Source organism: Chelon labrosus, assembly GCF_963514085.1.
Source record: "Chelon labrosus genome assembly, chromosome: 8".
NCBI classification, from domain to species: domain Eukaryota; kingdom Metazoa; phylum Chordata; class Actinopteri; order Mugiliformes; family Mugilidae; genus Chelon; species Chelon labrosus.
In genome coordinates, this window is record NC_140358.1 from 13,991,620 (window position 1) to 14,010,637 (window position 19,018).

At 42.6% G+C, this 19,018-nt stretch overlaps 3 protein-coding genes across 5 annotated transcripts; 2 read left to right on the forward strand and 1 right to left on the reverse strand.

The window, feature by feature from the left end:
• Window positions 1-3,165: 3,165 nt before the first annotated feature.
• Window positions 3,166-7,176, forward strand: LOC311491877 (toll-like receptor 1). The gene is made up of 2 exons (XM_084549934.1): window positions 3,166-3,486; window positions 4,513-7,176. Exon 2 carries the CDS (start codon window positions 4,520-4,522, stop codon window positions 6,926-6,928), a length of 2,409 nt encoding a protein of 802 aa, XP_084406060.1. The 5' UTR covers window positions 3,166-3,486; window positions 4,513-4,519; the 3' UTR covers window positions 6,929-7,176.
• Window positions 7,177-7,246: 70 nt separating this feature from the next.
• ints10 (integrator complex subunit 10) lies at window positions 7,247-13,618 on the reverse strand. The gene is made up of 17 exons (XM_084549935.1): window positions 13,415-13,618; window positions 13,234-13,301; window positions 13,044-13,147; window positions 12,811-12,950; window positions 12,643-12,724; window positions 12,417-12,557; window positions 12,089-12,263; window positions 11,438-11,607; window positions 11,190-11,329; window positions 10,938-11,091; window positions 10,721-10,803; window positions 10,236-10,391; window positions 9,570-9,678; window positions 9,167-9,246; window positions 8,885-9,047; window positions 8,659-8,752; window positions 7,247-7,813 (listed from the first exon to the last, which is right to left on the reverse strand). Exons 1-17 carry the CDS (start codon window positions 13,541-13,543, stop codon window positions 7,657-7,659), a joined length of 2,145 nt encoding a protein of 714 aa, XP_084406061.1. The 5' UTR covers window positions 13,544-13,618; the 3' UTR covers window positions 7,247-7,656.
• A 14-nt stretch (window positions 13,619-13,632) lies between these two features.
• Window positions 13,633-19,011, forward strand: LOC311491879 (mitochondrial nicotinamide adenine dinucleotide transporter SLC25A51-like). 3 transcript variants are annotated; one of them, XM_084549938.1, is made up of 2 exons: window positions 13,633-13,676; window positions 16,408-19,011. In XM_084549938.1, exon 2 carries the CDS (start codon window positions 16,457-16,459, stop codon window positions 17,390-17,392), a length of 936 nt encoding a protein of 311 aa, XP_084406064.1. In that variant the 5' UTR covers window positions 13,633-13,676; window positions 16,408-16,456; the 3' UTR covers window positions 17,393-19,011. The 3 variants fall into 3 exon arrangements, with proteins under 3 accessions (XP_084406064.1, XP_084406062.1, XP_084406063.1); XM_084549936.1 differs by lacking the exon at window positions 13,633-13,676 and adding an exon at window positions 14,218-14,316; XM_084549937.1 differs by lacking the exon at window positions 13,633-13,676 and adding an exon at window positions 15,403-16,039.
• Window positions 19,012-19,018: the final 7 nt, after the last annotated feature.

Below are 19,018 nucleotides of genomic sequence, written 5' to 3' on the forward strand. Positions count from 1 at the left end.
AAAGGGGCGATGTCAAGACAAGGCACAATGCTGAAATTACTCCTCTTCTCTGTTGTCTTATGCCCAGAAGCTGATAAGGACATCTGCAGTGTTCTCCCGAGATTTGATCAACCCACGCCAGGTGAGAACAGCGGCTCATATGACATGATTTCATTTAGATCCACTTGTATAGTATCAGTCACTGACCCGAGGCGAGAGCAGCACGGCCGGACCAAAAACACGTCTGGAAAGTGTGAAGTGTGTGTTTGTGCGCGCATCACCCTCCATCTGTCTGAACACACACTCGCAGCCTCCTGATCACAATAAAAAGCCCATCAAAAAAAACAAACTCTGTCATTCTCCTTCATTAAAGCAAGTGTGTGTAGCAGTCTAGAGTAAACAACGCAGTTTCCCGGGAGACGCTCTGCCTCAAGGCATTAGTGGGATAAGTCAGTTGAGTTGGAAAATGTTCATCTACCATCTAGATTGACCTCAGTGTGGTCGCTATGATACTATGGGACAGATGCCTTAAAAAGACTGAGCTGTGGTCCAGCCGCTTTATTCATTCAGCTCACAACAATACACACACAGTCTGGACAGGACAAGGTGAAGATAAAATTTGTAGAATAATATATTTTTCGTGATTGGTGCCCCTTATTTCATTAATTCATTCATCTTCTGTAACCTGCGGTGGGGGGGGGGGGGTTGCCTATCCCAGCTGTCATCAGGCGAGAGGTGGGGTACACCCTGGACAGGTCCCCAGTCTATCGCAGGGCTAACACAAAGAGACAGACAACCGTTCACACTCACATACACACCTACACTGTAAACCTTTGATGTAAATTTACAGTGAAATCTGAACAGTATTTTACTGTATTACTGTCATACAGTATCATACTGTAAACTGCAATGCAATCTGGGAGAAAAAAATGTGATTACAGCAAATTACAGCACTTTAACTGAATGACATTTTTTTACAGGATTGTAAAAAAAGTCATGATTGACTGTAAACTTTACTGTAAACAGCTGAGCATCATGGGAAGGTGAAAGGAAAGTGCGAGAACTAAAATTTGAAAATCTACCGACACAGCAAGACCTTTTTATTAAATGGCAAAAGTTTGTTTTTGCAGCTTGCATTTTATTTTTGTTGATTTTAACTTTGGTGCAAGTTTGCCAGCCAGTCTCTCTGTCACGACGAAGGCAGTCAGGACAACGTGCTCAGCCTTTTGTCACAGATGTCCGGAGCCGTCTGACGTCCTCCACTGAGTAAGTTAACATTAATTCATCATTTTTTTTCTGATTTAGGAGGAGGATTTGAGGATTTCTCCAGTTGAATTTTCTGCAATTTAGAATAGTGTTAGAACAAAGCTGTTGAAAAGGTTCGTTTTTGCAAGCTAGCTAAAATTAGAACATGTCAGCATTTTGTCTCAATTTATATCAACATTAAAACAAGACTGTTGCTTTTGCTAGAAGATAATGTCGTAACGTAGCAAGTTTAACCTATAGTGCTTTGTGTGCCTGTTTCCACACGGATAAAAAGAGCCACGAAAAGTTTCTATTTGCAATGTTCTAGTTAGCTAAAATTAGCGAATCTCACCATTGTGTATCGGTTTACATTAACAAACACTGCTGCTTTTGCTGGTAGATATTTTAACTACTAATTTAGAAAGGTAGTTTTATTTACAGTTCTGACTGTTATATCCTATCTTATAGTACAACTGTTGTATTGTCCTGGTCAAACATCAGAAGAGATTGATTCCATTACTTTTGTGATTTCTGATAACTGTTTCTAACTTGTAATCTTTTTCTTAGGTCCAATGGTGCAGACAAACCAACGTTGGATGTTGAGCATAGGAGGAACGTCCTTTGTGCTTGGGCTTGCTGTAGTCTTCTCCTCCTACGACAACTTCAACCGTCAGTATCAACATGATGCAGCGTGCATGCTGGAATTCATTCAGAGGTAGCTTCTTTTTTACATACACTGTACCACAGAACTTTACTTGATTAACTTTTCTTCACACAACACCATTGTCCAATAAGCTGTAGTGATAGCCAATGGTGCCTCTGACACAAGAACAGCAACTACAAACATAACTACTGCCTCTATTAATATTGCTAAGGCCGATACTCCTTCTTTTTAACGTGGTTCAACGTTCTGCATCACTACATTGTGCTGAACATGCTCTTATTTGATATGTCGCATTCATAGACCAATATCACCTGAAAGAAAAATATTTTTGTCTTTCTATATTGTTTTTCAGAAGTAGTATTGACATCAATCCTGAGAGGGGCACAAAAGCAAGCCGTGAGAAGGTATAAGGCAAGAAGAGCGGCAAGATGGTCCAAAAGAAGCCAACATCAGTGAATCATTCAGCACAGTTAGTTTTACTTGTGTTGCATTGTTTTTATTTTAATAAATATTTGAAAACTCATCATCAGTATCATGTTGTAAATTTACAACAATGAACTGTACATTTATTTCCAGTAATACTGTATACTGTAATTCTGAAATACAGTGCTGGCGAAGCTGCTGCCAGTCAATTACTGTAAATTTACGATGAAAAAGTTTAACAGTGGCCAATTTAGAATTACCCTTAAACTGTCTTTGGACGGTGGGAGAAAGCTGGAGTACCCGGAGAGAACCCACACAGACACAGGGAGAACATGGAAACTCCACACAGAAAGGCCCCCGTCGGCCTGGATTCAAACCCGGAACCTTCTTGCTGTGAGGTATCAGCGCTCCACTGTGCCGACCCATGCCCATATTTCTTTACATAGAAATAGAAATAGAATCAAAACCCAGTTGAATGTCGAATGATACTTGCACTTTAATGCAATCTAATGCATTAAATACTACATGTCACAATATTACACTCGCACCACATTTGTCTGACAGCTTTTGTTACTCGTTCATTTTCATATTACTTTTTCATACACTTCATGTCCACTATTTCAAATCTGTGTCAGCTCAGCTAGGAAATCAGTCGTCACAATGCTTTCTTTTATTTTATGCCTATTTATTTTTTATTGCAAAATTCACAAATCTCATTGTTTTCACTTTCAAGAGGCTACCTCGCGCTCACGCATGTCTAATAATATTTACTCGGGCTGCTATGTAAGAGACTAAATGAGCAAAAACTGATTTCACTACTTTAAACATTCTCACACAGCGATACCATCTTGAAGTACAGCAAATTGTTTCCTTCAGCAAAAACCTTAGTGCAGTCAAGAAAAGAGGAAGTAAAAAGAGGATATACATGCGAGGTTAAACATGTCCGGCCCTGCTTCATTTCTGTGTCTGTTTCCTGTTTTGTTAAATACTGTTAACAGTAAAAGCAGTTGAGCTAATCCTGCAGCAGGGCTGGTGCCACTCAAATAAGTTGTTAATTTTGGTTTTCGTTCTGATTTTAAAACTACTTTTATACTTCAGAGGGAGCAGAGACCTAATTAACAGGAATTAAATACTCAACAAATCAACTCGATATTAAGCACAGGACTCAGTTACAGGTTGGTGCACTAATTTGTTTGTCTGCGTATTACATAGTGTTTCATGTTGTACTTTTAATTTGCCGATAACTTCATTTGGGACAGAAGTAATTATGAGCCTTGAAAATTATAACAAAGGTTTAGCTATATTTACGTCATTTAGTTTAGCTACAGTTCAGATCAAAAGGGATTATTGAACTTTTTACATTATTAATCAGACAGCTTTCGTACTTTACAAATCATGGTAATTGTACAGATTTACCCAACAGTTTATTCATACACCGCTGAAACCATTAGTCAATCAATCAAATACTTGAAAGTCATTTAATAGACAAATTGGTTCGTTCGTTGTTTGGAGCAGTTGTGATGACATTTTTCACTATTTTCACTAATTTTTTACATACCTAACTATCAGTCAATTAATAGAGTAAATAAGCAGCAGATCAAGCCATAATAATGATCATTAGTTACATTAGTTAGTTTCAATACAAAATAGTTAAAAGGAGCTCCATCTCAACCTGCAACAGTAATATCCTGCTTTTACTAATGATCTAATGATATATCATAATATATCATATATGGACCTGACATGTACCACCCACCTAGACCAGACCAGGCACCCCCACCCCATAGCAATGACACTCCTTGATGGCAGAAGCCATCCCCAGCAGGATGCAGCCTGACACAGACACACACACAAAAAACGGTTGAGGAACAACTCAAAAAACATGAAGAAGAGCACAAAGTGTTGACCTGGCCTCCAAATTCACTAGATCCCAAACTGATCAACTTCATTTCTCTTTTATTTAGTTTGACCCATTTCTATCAATGGGCTAAAAAACAGGAACACATGTCGGTTGACTGCCACCAATGTCCACGCACTTCATAATCAAAAGTGTGTCAACACTTCTCTGAAGCAGTTTAAACTAAACTAAACATTATAACATCACAGAGGTAGAACATATCACTTGACTGTTGTGTTCGATTGCATTCATTTAAGAAAGGTGTATCTAATAAACTGGTAACTGGTTCCTTATTATTTTCCAGGTAAACAATGAGACTCACCACTGCTGTCCTCTGGACAGCCACCATACTAACGGGACTCCAGAGGAGTGCTTCGTCCCCTGACAACATCGTAGACCTTTCATCCAAAAACCTCTCCTCTGTCCCAGGAGACCTGCCACAGGCGGCCGAGGCTGTTGACCTTTCATGCAACCATATCCACCAACTTCACAAAGGAGACTTTAGGAACACCAGCCTCCTCACCTTCCTGAACGTGTCATGGAATAGTTTGGAGGAGATCGACCCGGAGACTTTTCTTGACACACCACTCCTGAGTCATCTGGACCTGTCACACAACAGGCTGATGAACCTGTCACATCAGGGCTACCTGCTCCACACAGGGAACCTCCTGGTGCTAAATCTGGCCCATAACGAGTTTCTTACCATGACGCTGGGAAGTGAGTTCAGTTCCCTGGTTAAACTGGAGCATTTAACAGTTGGAGCGAAACACATTAGCGTGGGTGACTTCGTGAATATCGCTAAGGTGAAACTGCGTACTCTGACCCTTTCCCTCGAGGACGAACTCGCTTATGAAACGGGCAGCCTAAGGGATGTTCATGCTCAAAGGCTGCAGATAGCTTTCAGTAGCAGTAAAATAATGGATCATGATCTGATTGATGATGCTCTGTCAGTCTTTGTCGAAGTGGAGATGATGCATTTGAGAGGTGGCTACGACACCCTAAGTACGCAGTTGACTGAGAAATCGGATATTCACACTTCTTATCTTTATCTCACAAACATTGTCATTGACTGGAGTGATTTGACTCATTTTGTGAATATGGTTCTGCTCACATCCATCTCCCATCTGTGCGCCTCTGATGTGGTCATTAACAATCCGCCTTATCACGACAGCCCCGAGACCCAAACGTCAAAAATGATCTCCTTCACAGCCAGACATGCGGTGGTGACGTCTTTCTTCTTTTCGCAGGAGTCTGTGTACAACTTTTTTATCAACATGCCAGTGAAGAATCTAGCAATCACGACGACTCCGATCATACACATGACATGTCCAAAGTCGCAGAGTCCTATCCTGCAGCTGGACTTCTCCTTCTGTGCTCTGTCAGACACCATCTTCACCAGAGTGGAGCATGACAAAATAGTTGAATGTGAGAATCTGGGAAACTTGAGGAGACTGATTCTTGTAGGCAACAGTCTTCAGAAACTGCATCTAATCAGCAAACGTGTGGAATACATGACATCCCTGCAATACCTGGACCTCAGCCTCAACTCAGTAGTTTATGACGGTTTGTTGGAATGTGTCTGGCCACAAAACATTACCAGTATGAATCTGTCTTCTAATGGACTGACAGATTCGGTTTTTAAATGTCTACCAAAAGGAGTTGAGACACTGGACCTCCAGAACAACCAGATTTCCTTTGTACCTGAATCCATCTTAAAATTTGAAAACCTGACATCCCTGAATCTAAACGCTAACAGGCTGCGTGACCTGCCAGTTTGTAATTCCTTCCCCTTTCTGAACAAGCTTCTGCTCAAGTCAAATTCCCTCCATGCTCCATCTGTAAGCAGGTTAAAAAGCTGCTCCAAACTGAAAACCCTTGATGTCAGTAACAACCCTTTCACCTGCACATGCTCTCTGAGAAGATTCATTAGTCTTGGAATCGAGTCTGAAAACAAACAAAGTGATACAGGAATAGAACTGTTGAGCTGGCCACCGGGCTATTTCTGCATCTACCCACAGGACGTTAGAAACTCTTCTCTGAAAGACATCTGGATCCCAGAAATCTCCTGCAACGTTGGTCTCCTAGCAACCGCTATCCTGGTCCCGGCAGTGGTCCTGATCATCACTATTGTGATTTTGTGCCACCAACTTGATGTTCCCTGGTATCTGGGCATGATCTGGCAGTGGACCAGAGCCAAACACCGCGCACGAATGCGCCACGTTCGACCCGAAGATCTCGTGGGCGTTGAGTTTCATGCTTTTGTGTCTTACAGCCAGCACAATTCGGACTGGGTGCACGATTCCCTCCTTCCCAACCTCGAAGGTCCTGCAGGAGGGCTCAGAATCTGCCACCACGAGAAACACTTTGTGCCGGGAAAAACGATCATCGAGAACATTATGAGCTGCGTGGAGAAAAGCCGGCGCTCCGTGTTTGTGCTCTCGTCTCACTTTGTAAAAAGCGAGTGGTGCCATTATGAGCTGTACTTCGCCACCCACCAGCGCCTTTCCCGCGGCTCGGATAGCATCGTGCTGCTGATGCTCGAGCCTCTCCCTCAGTATCTGATCCCATCCAAGTACTACCAGCTGAAGTCCATGATGAAACGCCACACCTATTTAGAGTGGCCCCAGGACAGGGCCAAGCACAGGCTGTTCTGGGCTAACCTTAGAGCTGCCCTACAGGATAACCTGCCAAACGCACCTGTCGCAGAGATACAGGAGTAAAGAGAAAGTTGAACGTTTGTAAAAGGGAACAAGATAGACTAATATGTATAGATTCTCCAGCATGATGTGTATTTTTTCTCTTTGGCTTTTAACTCAGTTTGAAATGTTGGTTCTTACTGTTTTTATTGTTTTATGATTTTAATCTTGTTTCTAATTCTTCTACGTGTTTTATCTGTTCTCATGTGTGTGTACAGCACTTTGACCAACTGTGTTGTTTTTAAAGTGATTGATTGATAATATATAATCACCTTTGTGAGCCAAATCATTTCATTTTCACATTAGTTTTATGAGCAGATGATGAGCAGTGTCAAGATGTAAACATATTCAAACCATTCAAGTGACATTTTATTCAAACATCCACATAAACTAACAATTTCTTTGAGATTGTAGAAAAAAAACAGTATCAAAATGCAATGTCTTATTTTATCAGTACTTACTGTTATCATCTCAATTTTGTACAAGTAAACATGAAAACGACTCACACACGATACTTTGAAAATCACAGCAACACTGTACGTTAAAAATCGTCTTTAAGTCTCCGAAATGATCGGTCGACTTTCAGGACAGGGACAATACACAGGCTCATTCTTTTCTTAAGAGTTCGGAGACAGATGATGAAGACCACGAGTGGAAATGTGTCCTCTGTTGACAAAAAGATTTAGGACTCATAAAATGTCAGTTCAACCGCAATTCAACTGCGAAAATGTTCAAGAGCCACAGGGCCGGTGTCAAGGAAGAGACTGGATGATGATTATCTTCTCGTTAATGCAGAAACGGTGAAGCACACCGAGCAAGTTCTCTCCACAACGTGACACCTGCCTCTCCATGGCCAGGCGGAAATCCTCCTTCACCCCTTTGGTGATTCCTCGAGTCACTGTGTGGTGTCTGCAAGGATAAAAAAGACGAAAGAAATAAATGCAAATATAAACACGGTCAGAAATATATATCTATATGAGGTATGCAGTAAAGACAAAGTCATGGAATCGGCACGTTAACTTTCTCCTTGCACACATAAATCAGCCAGTCAAGTTTAAACAACGTACGTTCCGTTATAATCAATCATAACCACATAAGACACGGATGAAATGAGATCAAGTGTTATGAAAAGGCAAAGAACTAAACTGGCTGTACAACGACACCAACATTAGCCTTAAACAACAACAACAACAACAACAACAAGATGACCACAGAAAGACAAGTAATGGCTCAAATAAACAAACGCCGACAGGAAATCAAAGAACGACTAACTCTTGATGTAAAATGACAGGCCCAAATTAAAACTGGGGGATGACAAGCCTTAAAGCTGGGAATGGAGAAAGGTGGAGTGGGCGGGATGGGGACTGTGGGAAGAGGGGCCTGGGGTACCTGTCCATGGTCTGCACCCCTTGTAGAAGAAGGGTATTTAACTCCACCCCCAGGGCGGGGCTAGGGTTCCTGAGGGACAGCAACATTCAACAACTCTCGGTCAGTGAGGGTGCATTCAAGTGTCTAAACGTCTGCAGCAAACAACGAAGGAGTTTGATCATAGCTTTATTTCACCATAAACCCCTTCTCTTTATAAAGCCCGCTCCGTTAACAGCGTTATCAATTCAAAATGAAATTTTCCCCACAGGCCATGTCTAGTTAAATCATCAGTCAACAGAGCTGTTCCCTTTATAAACACACCAACTGAACGGGAGAGTGCAGAGTCACGATGCCAGCTTAAAAACCTCAGAATGGGTGTTGCTTACTTAATCAGCATTCCCTGATTGGGCAGCAGCTCCAGCTGAATCCTCCCTCCCTCCGGAGTACGCAGGTATGCAAACTCCTCCAGCATGTCAATATCTGAGAAAGATCGTGAGCTCATGGAAACCAACACCCGAGACACGAGAGTGCAGATAAAGAAACCACAATTAAACATTATGCAAATCTGCTCAATCAGCTTCTGCTACAGTGCCCGTCTGAGCAGCAGGATACTGGTGACGTAGTTGAAGAAATTCTCGTACTGGAAACTGCCTTGCTGACAGATTTTATCCACTGCCTTCAAAAACAGCATCTCTCCCTGCGGCCAGTCGTGCTGCAGGAGGACCACCACGTGACCGAGGGACAGGTCGTCACGATTGTCTGTGAAGGCACGGAGCTGATGGAGGGAGAAACACAGATAAACACAGAGTATGTTTTATCAAAGTCTGGCAATATAAACTTAGACTCCATGCTCTAATTTCCACTGATTTCCACTGATGTAAATAGTTAAGGTACCTTGAAGCAGGCAAGCATCAGCTGGAGACAGAAAGGTAACACAGCTTTACTGTTGCAGGGGAGCAATCTCAGATCATTACCTGGTTGAAACAAAAACAGGACAGTGCTCTGATGAAATTAAATGTATGCATCTGTCAAATAACACATGTTCACTTTACTTTCAAGGGTTAACAGCAGTTTTGACAAAGTGGATTGTCTGTCATGTGGATGTGATCTAACCATGCAGACTGCAGCAAAGGGAACTTGTGGTCTTGGTGGTACAACAACAAAGAATCAACACATAGACAGGTACCATATTAACCGACATTGAGGAAAACCCCAAAGTACTGAGATGTCAGTTTTGAAGAACTAATTTAAGGCTGTTCGTGATCAGAATCAGTCAGTGAACTTAGGAAGCATTTACCTTTCCTAGATTTGGTCTTGACTCTGCTCTGATCCTCTGGGGGCTTTGTTGGTTCTTGGATCGGGGGCACCAGTCCGCCGACGACATCGAGCAGCTTCTCACAGGCCAGCTGAATAACAGACACAGTACGATACATACATACATACAGTACTCATATACAGGCTGTGTATTTTGTCATGTGTAACAGAGTAATGGAGACATTTATTTAGGTCAGTATTTTTTTTTTTGTAAAATATGCTGCTGTCAAGCAAAGTAATAAATAGGTTGTTCTAAATATGTAAGACCACAAGCCTCTGTAATAAACTGGAAGTATATCGCCACCTTCAGGCTAATTGGTGTCACTTTTTTTTGACATATTTTGTGTAATAGTGCCGACTTCACCTAAAAAATGTTTAAAACAAAGAAAAAAAAACCCCCAAAGCTTATTCTTGAACAATATATTTATGCAACAGTGGGATTACAATATAATTAATATGATGCAAAAGACACAGCTACTACTGCTTAGTACAATGTGTATTACAGTAAAGTTTGCTTTCAGAATACAGTTTAAGAGAAGCGTATTTGCATATGCATTTCTCCTGACACCTAACATCCTGATATATACTGTGGAGTGTGGTTGTATGTGTGTGTGTGTGTGTGTGTGTGTGTGTGTGTGTGTGTGTGTACCCTGTACTCTCCCAGTGCGTAGTGGCAGGATGCCTGCTGTATGAGTGCCCTGTGGTGCTCCAGACTGGCCTGACCTGAGGGGCTCTGCTGCCCGGGCTGAGGCTGTTGCACTGCAGCCATCTGGTGCAGGCTGGAGAGGGCTTTACGGTACTGTCCCTGGAGGCAACACGTTCACATGTAATCAGCATTCAGTGGAACAACAGACCAAGTTGTCAGGCACAAGGACACACGTCAACGTGTATAAATATCTCCCACTTAAGATGAATAAATCATGTTAAAAGTATAATCAGTTGTGTTATCTTTTTTTAACATTTATACAATATAAAGTATGTATTATTATATATTTGTTGCTCCTCCCCAAAAATGTTTAAACTGACTTAAAGGTAATACAATACAGTCTAAGCAAGTGGTGGTACTACTGACTAAAAATAAAAGGGCCCCAGGTGTTTTGCCATAAACAGAAGAAAAAGTTAACCATTTCTTGCCTGGTATATGATCATGTCGGTCAGGAATATTCTGAACCACAGCCAGCTGTCTGTCTTCCATGTAGCACAGATCTTCTTGAACTCTAAAAAGAAAAAAAACATTTATATTTTTAAGAATTTCTTCCTTGTCCTCCCCGTTTGTTGTTTAAAAGCAGTACCAATCCACGCGCATCTACTGACGTTGTCAAAAACACCTGCACACACTGAAGTTGTTTACCAGTTTCCAAACCATCGTGGGAGTGAAGGAGGTCCCAGCTTTCTCTCGCTGTGCGAAAGCTCTCCAGAGTCTCTGACCAGCCGGGCATCTCAGTCTTGTTCACTAAAATATGTCGACCACGGCCTTTCCCCAAACCGTCCTCATCGTCCGAGCTCTACAATGACACACACGCACAACGGCACGGTAACTAAAACGCAAATACAACAGAAGAACACAAACACAAATACGCAAAATGTGTTTAAATACCCTCACCATAGTCTTCTCTCTCCCATCGGCCAGTTTGCGTTTTTTATGCGCATGTTTCACCGCTCCTCTCTCCACCTCCACATCATTATACACGGAGCTCAAATCCTCTACGAGGATCCAAGGCCCTGAACTCAACGCACTGACCCCTAGGAAACGTAAACAGGTCGTTCAGTCACAGCCCTTTATTGAGATGCATGTCCTGGCTGAAAGGAACTGACAGGAAATGACGTATGCTTGCAAAGATAAAGACTGACCCTGGAACAGTGCAGGCTGTACAGCTGAGACATAGAGGAAGGCGCTGCGGAAGAGGACAAGCGCAGCGCAGATGACCACCTGACTGCAGCAGCGGGCTCTCATGTCTCCTTCCAGACCAGGCAGGTAGCGACACAGCTCCTTCACTCTCTGCAGCATGTCCACATAAGTCCTGGAGCACATAAAGCAAAACATACTCTTTGTATATATATATTTTTTTTAATAAATTATTTTAACATTAACTTTTATTATTGTTTTCCTCAAGAAATGTAACAATATATGTTTATCTGTGCCTCTTACATTTACAGACATGAGCCATTATTTGCACATTTTCTGTACAAATGATTCAATTTGTTGATTGTATTTTAATTTATATTAAGATTTCGTTAAGATTTTGAAGATTGCTTTTTGTGCTGATGGAATGTAACACCACCACAAACTACAGCCTCTAAAGTGACCATAAAATTGGATCAACGTGGTCTCAACAACATTAAAAGCAGTGACATTAGACTAAACTGGTTGTAGCTACAGTTAAGATAAGACAATCACTTATTTATCCCACAGTGGGGAAAGTAAAACTGACTGTAAACTCCTGTCGAGTCACCTCTGTACAAGACAGCAGTGACTGAGTGACAGGCAGAATGATAGACTACCTCTGTCCCTTGTCCCCCTGCCACTCGCAGCGTGCTCCGACCACAGCAAGGATTTCCAACAGCCTCTCCCAAGGCTCTGCTACCACCGACGATTTTTCCGACAGGCCGTCAATCACGTAACGCTGGGAGCCACGGGACACAGTGGGAGACTTCAGAGTCCCACCTTCCTGAGAGCCTGAAACAAAGAACGAGAGGAAATGAAAATAATGTCAGGTAATGAATACAAAAACTAATAAAAAGTAGATTATACTCCAGATTCAACAAAATCTTCCCATGTTAAACATATGACAGGAATACTGAGAACAACTTCAACACAGTAAAGCTTCACCTTGTATCTGCACATCAGGTGAAGGTCCACGTGTAACATAACTAATGTAGAATTCAGCTGCTTTCAGCATGTATTTCTGCATTAAGCTGGTTGGCAGGCGCATGTCCATGTTGTTTATGACCAAAGGAAGAACATCACACACTGTAATAAGAAAAAAAGGAAAAGAATGAGACATGGCTATTTTTGCAAATTAATAAAAAATATTTTTATTATAGTATTTACATACCAAAAAGTTTTCTGAAGCAGTTGACAGGAGTCTCCACATTCTCCGACACCTCTGCCTCAAGCAACGTTTCTCCTAAATTGACCTAGCAACACACAACAGATTGTTACCGTTCCCTGCTGCACGTGATTCAAATCTCAAAACACCAACACTCATGGTATTATTACAAACCCCGTGTTGGACGACAGACTCCGGAAAGCGCTTCAGTAGGAGAAGCAGCATCTCTGCCTTCTCCAACGTGTTGAAACACTGCTCTGTGGCCTTCAGCAGCATCTCACACTGCACACGACCAGGCAGCGTCTCGAAAAGACCTGGGACAGGCAAACACATGCATAGATTTGTCACCTTACTATAAGGACACTGTAATGGACGTTCACTGGTGAATGTACTTAAACTCCTCTTACCTCGTAGAAACTGCGCATGCTTGTCCTGGGAGTCAGAGCGCAGGGCAGCTGTGATGACACTAATCTCACGCCACACGATGGGCTGATCTGGGAAGTTTATAAACCTAAAGGATGGACAAATTGTTACCAGCTGTTAGTTCAGGTTCAGCAATTGACTTTAGTGCAACAGACATATTACAAGCTGACTCACATGTCATACAGCAACCTCCCTGCCGAAGCTGTCCTCTCTGCATTGCGTTCAATGATGTACATTTCATACTGTAACAAAATATGTGAAATACACTTCTTAGCACAGATCCACAACCATGTAACTGAAACAGACATCACTACATCTGCAGTGGTTAATGAAGAGGTAGATGCTTTAGTGTTACCTGTATATTGAAATCTGTAGGGTAAAGGGTTCTGGCAGTTATCAGCCAGGCTTTGGCTGCACAGGGATCATCAGAGACCAACTCCCGGGCTCGTTTCACCAAAAACTCGCAGTCTTTTTGCGCTGACATTTTACGTGAATTGAACTTCCACGAAGGACGAAGGAGACAAACCGACCAAACACGCAGCCCACGCTGCGGTTTAACGCAAAAAGGTCCTCGGATGATAGATATCCAACCTTAAGAGAGTACCTCTCTGCAAAATGTAAGTTAGCAACACATGACGTTAGCTAGCTAGGGTTAGCTATAAGACTTTCAGCTGGCATCTTTGCTTGAACAGTTAGCCAGACCATGCTCTATTATTCAAATATCTTATATTAGAAAACAGGTTCGTGTGCAAGCGAAAGGCAAATCAACTGAAAGTCCTTCTGAATTAACCAGACAAAGCTAAAACCTTTATTTACTGACACTCTCTTATGTTACGATAACGACGTCACAGCGTAGTCGTAAAAACGACGCTGCATCCTGCTTTACGACCAACACTCATCACTGCCGTATTAGCCACTAGCTAGTAGCACCAACAACAACGCGGAAGTATTTGTATTCAGTGCATTCATGTCAAATCATGTGCATTAAAAACATCTGGGGGTATTTTACCAAACCTACATATCTGCTATTCACAACATGCAACACAATAAACAGTGTGTTTAAGTATGAAACGCCCTTTTGAAGTCATAGTTATACTCGATAGGCTCTGTGAGCTGCTGAGGTGCGCATGCGCAGAAGCTGCATCGCTGTCACCTGCTGCTGCTGGAGCTGTAGACACGACCTACAGTAGTGGCCCAGTTACCCTGCAAAAACAGCCCTCTACCTGTCCGGGGATAGGACAGCAACTGGTGTACATGGCAAGTACAAAAAAAAAAAAAACGAATTTATGAGACTTGCGATTGCGTGACCAAACGTGCAAGATGCTCTTTTGCCTTTTGACATTAATTTGCTGTCAGTTGTGTCTCCAACCAATCATCAACCAGCGCCTGTCCGCTTTGACTCGGATAATGTTAGCCACTTAGCATGCTAGGGCATAGTGTTTTGTTGTGGCTTCCAGCGACCGTTTTTTATTCTTAGACGTAAAATCTAATTAACTGTTACAAACAGTGACCAGGGAGGCGCGGTCGCTAGCGCCGTTGAGCTAGCAGAGTCTGCTAACCAGCCTAGCATCTCGGTGTCAGGCTGCTGGGCTAAGCGTGCTAGCACTTCAGTGATTTGTTGAGCTTCCTTTAGCCGTTCTTGCTCGTACGTTAACTGTTAGCTTCGTGCCATTGTACTGCAGTATTAGGTCTTATTGTCTGCACTGACAGACATGTTTAGACAACAGGCTTGACGAGACCAGTTAGTGAATTCCGACAAGCCTTGCACAGAGGGCGTGTTCACCGTTGACTCACTTATGCCACAATATTGTGGTTCATAATAGATTCGTCGCCTTCTGCACAAATCTCTTACTTACAGTGATTATATCATGACGTGATTTGCATGTGTGATATTATCTATAATGGGAAAATGGATCATATTTGTATTCAAATGTGATCCCAGAAATATCCCAAGTAAAACACCCAATTCATTCTGAATGTCATTATCATGCATTAACCTGTACCCTCTTTACAATAAGTGATCCACGTGTGTCACTCAAGTCAAAGTTGTAATGTGCAGTTTTACTTAAATTAAATATACACTCACCTGCCAGTTCATTATTAGTTGAAAATGAATGCATTTAGCTAAGCCCAGTCTCGAAAATAACAGAAACATCGTTGTGGTTAATTACCGGCATCACAAACTGCATCCTCCAAAATGATCAGTGTAGTGGTTCGTTTAATAGATCAGTTGATACAGTTTAATGACCACTCTTCTTGCGCTCTGTTTCAAACACAACTAAAAACCTGTAATCTTCATGAAGCTAACGTTTAGTGCTGGACTGTTATGTTAGGATAAATTCGTTTAGCGTACCTTAATGTTTTTGCAAGTTAGTGTACAATTTGCATGGATAATCCTGTTCTGCAGGGTAATTAAGTTGATCACGCTGAAATATAATGGAGGCATCGTGCCAGCATGATGAGCCTGAGACTCAAAAGTGCAGTGACTTCCACAATGGGGCTCTCAGACTTAGGTGGCCACGTGGCGACAGTCCGGTTTGTCACACTGACCTAAAACTGTGGGTGAAGATTTCTGCCGTGATATTTTGGTTGACCTCCAATGACCTCAAGGCTTTTCCACCACTATCTCCTTTCTGATCTATATTTAGATCGTGGAGCTGTTCTTCCTTCATGTGCTAAAAGTCTTTAGACAGTTACTTTTAATTTGGTACACAACCCTGCTTTTACAATAGGTTGTACCGCTTATTTTTGAAGGAAAAACAAAAGACATATTTCAGTCTTAATATTCTTAATATTCACGGTGAACGTTGTTTAAAGAGACGTGTCTTAACAGTTGCACGGGCCTCCCCTTGACTTGGCCCGGACTTATCAGTCTGTTCGGTTGTGAAATGACTCTTTATCAGCGGGCCGTTGGGGCAGCCTCGTTGGACAAGGTGTATGCTGAATTGAAATGGTTCAGACAACATTTATAATACAGTTTGTGAGTATGAGCCGCTTAATTTAGACCGCAGCAAATATATTGCGTGTTGTAAAGAAATAAAAAAGGATATTTTCAACATATATTACCAGATATGGAAAAAGAAATTGTACTGCTACTCCTTTATAGATATTGTTATTGCATATTATATCTTATTTAGTTCATTCTAGTTTCATGAGTTAGGTTTTATACATCTTTTTATATGTAGTTCATAGTAATTTTCATTAAAATTCTGTTTATTTCTATTATTTTGACGCCTATCTATGTCATAACTCATTAACAAACAAATATTATCAGTGGCACGTTTGGCAAACATTGAACTGATTATTTAATGTGCTTTTATGAAAACTAACTCTGGGTGTGTCTTCCAGAAGTGTGCAGTGATGCTGGAGGATCAGGCTGCGGTGCACTGAGCCCCTCATGGCTGTTAGGACCATGGACTCTGAGTCAACCCGGACGCCTCAGCCCCAGGCTGCCCTCACAAAAGGAGGCCATTCCCTGCTGCCTGCTGGGGCTCTGGGCGCCACGTTGGGCCCTCAAGGGAAACATTATGTCTGCGGTTCAATTGCAGCTTTCACCAATATCGTGGTGACCTTCCCCATCCAGAAGGTGCTCTTCCGTCAGCAGCTACACGGTGTGTTGGCCACTGAGGCCGTGCGCCAGCTCCAGAGGGATGGGCTGAGGAATCTTTACCGGGGCCTGCTGCCCCCACTGCTACAAAAGACCACTACAGTAGCCATCATGTTTGGCCTGTATGAGGACTTCTCTAGACTCTTACTAGAAGAGGCCGGTGGCAGCGGTGTGCCGGAGCTGGTCACGAGAAGCTTCGCTGCGGCGTTGGCGGGAATGGCAGAGGCCATCCTAACACCGTTTGAGCGTGTGCAGACTCTCCTACAGGACCACCGGCACCACGGGCGCTTCAACAACACGGCCCACACCTTCCGGACACTTGTGAACGAGTACGGCGTCAGGGAGTGCTACCGTGGCCTCATGCCCATACTCCTCCGTAACGCCCCCAGCAACGTGCTCTTCTTTGGGCTGCGAGGGCCGATTAAAGAGCAGCTCCCCGAAGCTAGCAGCAGGGCCGGCCACTTGGTCAATGATTTTGTGTGTGGAGGGGTGTTGGGGGCAGCCCTCGGGATCATGTTCTATCCGTTAAATGTGGTAAAATCCCGGGCTCAGTCTCAGGTTGGTGGAGCCTTCCAGCCGTGCAGGGACGTGCTGCTGACGGTGTGGAGGGAGAGGGGTGGCAGCGTGGCTATGCTCTTCCGCGGGGCCCATCTCAACTACCACCGCTCACTTCTCTCCTGGGGGATCATCAACGCCACCTACGAGCTGCTACTGAAGGTCATGTGAGGGGAGGAAAGGAGAGGATTAAATTAAGATGTAGAGTGGAAGAGAGTGTATTTAAAGGGAAAAACCTGTGTGTAGGGATAGAGCCAGTTTGATGAAAGAAATTGTAAAGTCGTTGCACTAGTTGTCTGACACTATTAGTGGGACATGTTCTATGACTGGGAGACAGCAGTTGCATTTCTGACAGGGGCCAACAGTCAGTGTAAGATAACCACCTGCCATTGTTACTTTTTACTACTGTCAAAAGTATTATAAACGAGATATACACAAGCCTATAAAATAAAACCTGTGCCAGGGTCCAATTGAAATGCCCTTGTTTGCTCTGTGTACAAAGCTTTTGGGGAGCAAACCGAACTAAAGTTTTTTTTTCCCCCCCCCGCTGTTTCAAGGAAATGTTGCCTGACTGAATTAACTGTGTTGCTGGAGAAGCTGTTTTCTTGTTTGTGCCGTGGTGTTTCTCTAAGACAGCGTACTATCTGTTTGTTCGTCCAAGATCACTTCCTCTGTGAAGCAAAAAGTCTGCCACTTAAATAATCTCGACGCTTTTGTCCGCCCCTGGGATTTATCGTCGAGGAGAGAATTACTGCGTATTTATTCTCCGCGGGTTCAGAGTACATGTTGGAGAAGAAATAGTTGAAATCAGTTTCAGTGGTTCTCGGAAATGCTGACAAAACCCAAAGTAAACATGTCAGGCTCTCTCTCTTTTTTTTTTTTTTTTTTTTTAAACAGCTTGTATTTTCACACTATTATCTAAGTGAAATGTGAAATAGAGTCTGTCTTTGTTCGTTTTCTGACGTGCCACTGGCAGGGTGTGTTGTTATTTGTGTTTTTGACAAGTGCCCAATCCTTTCTAAAATGAACTGGAAGAGAGCAAATTTAATCAAGCCTCCTATTACAACAAATAAAGAGTTGATTGAGAAGAAATTGCGCCTTTGGCTGCATTTGCGAATTTCTGGATGACATCTCTTTTACGGACTATAAAACAAAGTGCTCCTGAATGTTTGTTTCCCCTTTTTTTTTATAAACTGCCCTTTATTTTATTCATGTATCTCCCTTTGCTCACACTTTGGTATTTCCTTCTCTCACGCTTGCGCTGCTCTCTGCCTGTAACATCTGTTGACATAATGGGCTCAGATTTCAAGCTTGAGTAGATGCAGTCGCCGCACAGCAGCTCTTGCTGGGTTACGACAGCCCGAAAGGAAAGGCATACTGCTTGGACGCTTGTGAGAGAGAGTGGGGGGGGGGGTTGAAGAGTAATGGTACTGAGAGAAGACCGGCTCAGAGGGTAATGTTCAGTGGCACAAAAAGCTCAAGCTGCCATGTAAAAAGATCACTCGGCCTATTTCCTTATTTCTTTTCGTTTTGACTGTCCACAGTGTACTACGTGTCATGGGATGTTTAATTTTTATTTTTATTTTTTAGGATTTTCTAGTGTTTCCTCTTGGAAAGTCAGACTTTGTACTCTAATTAATAGTGGGACTCCCTCGCTGATGGCGTTGCTCTCGTCCACTCTCCTGAAGCACAAGTCACCACGTCGCTTTTTTGAAAATGTCAAATTAATTAATCGGTCCATTAAAAACACAAATAAATCTGTCATTTGGGACTTCTCTGTGACAAAACGAGTCCATT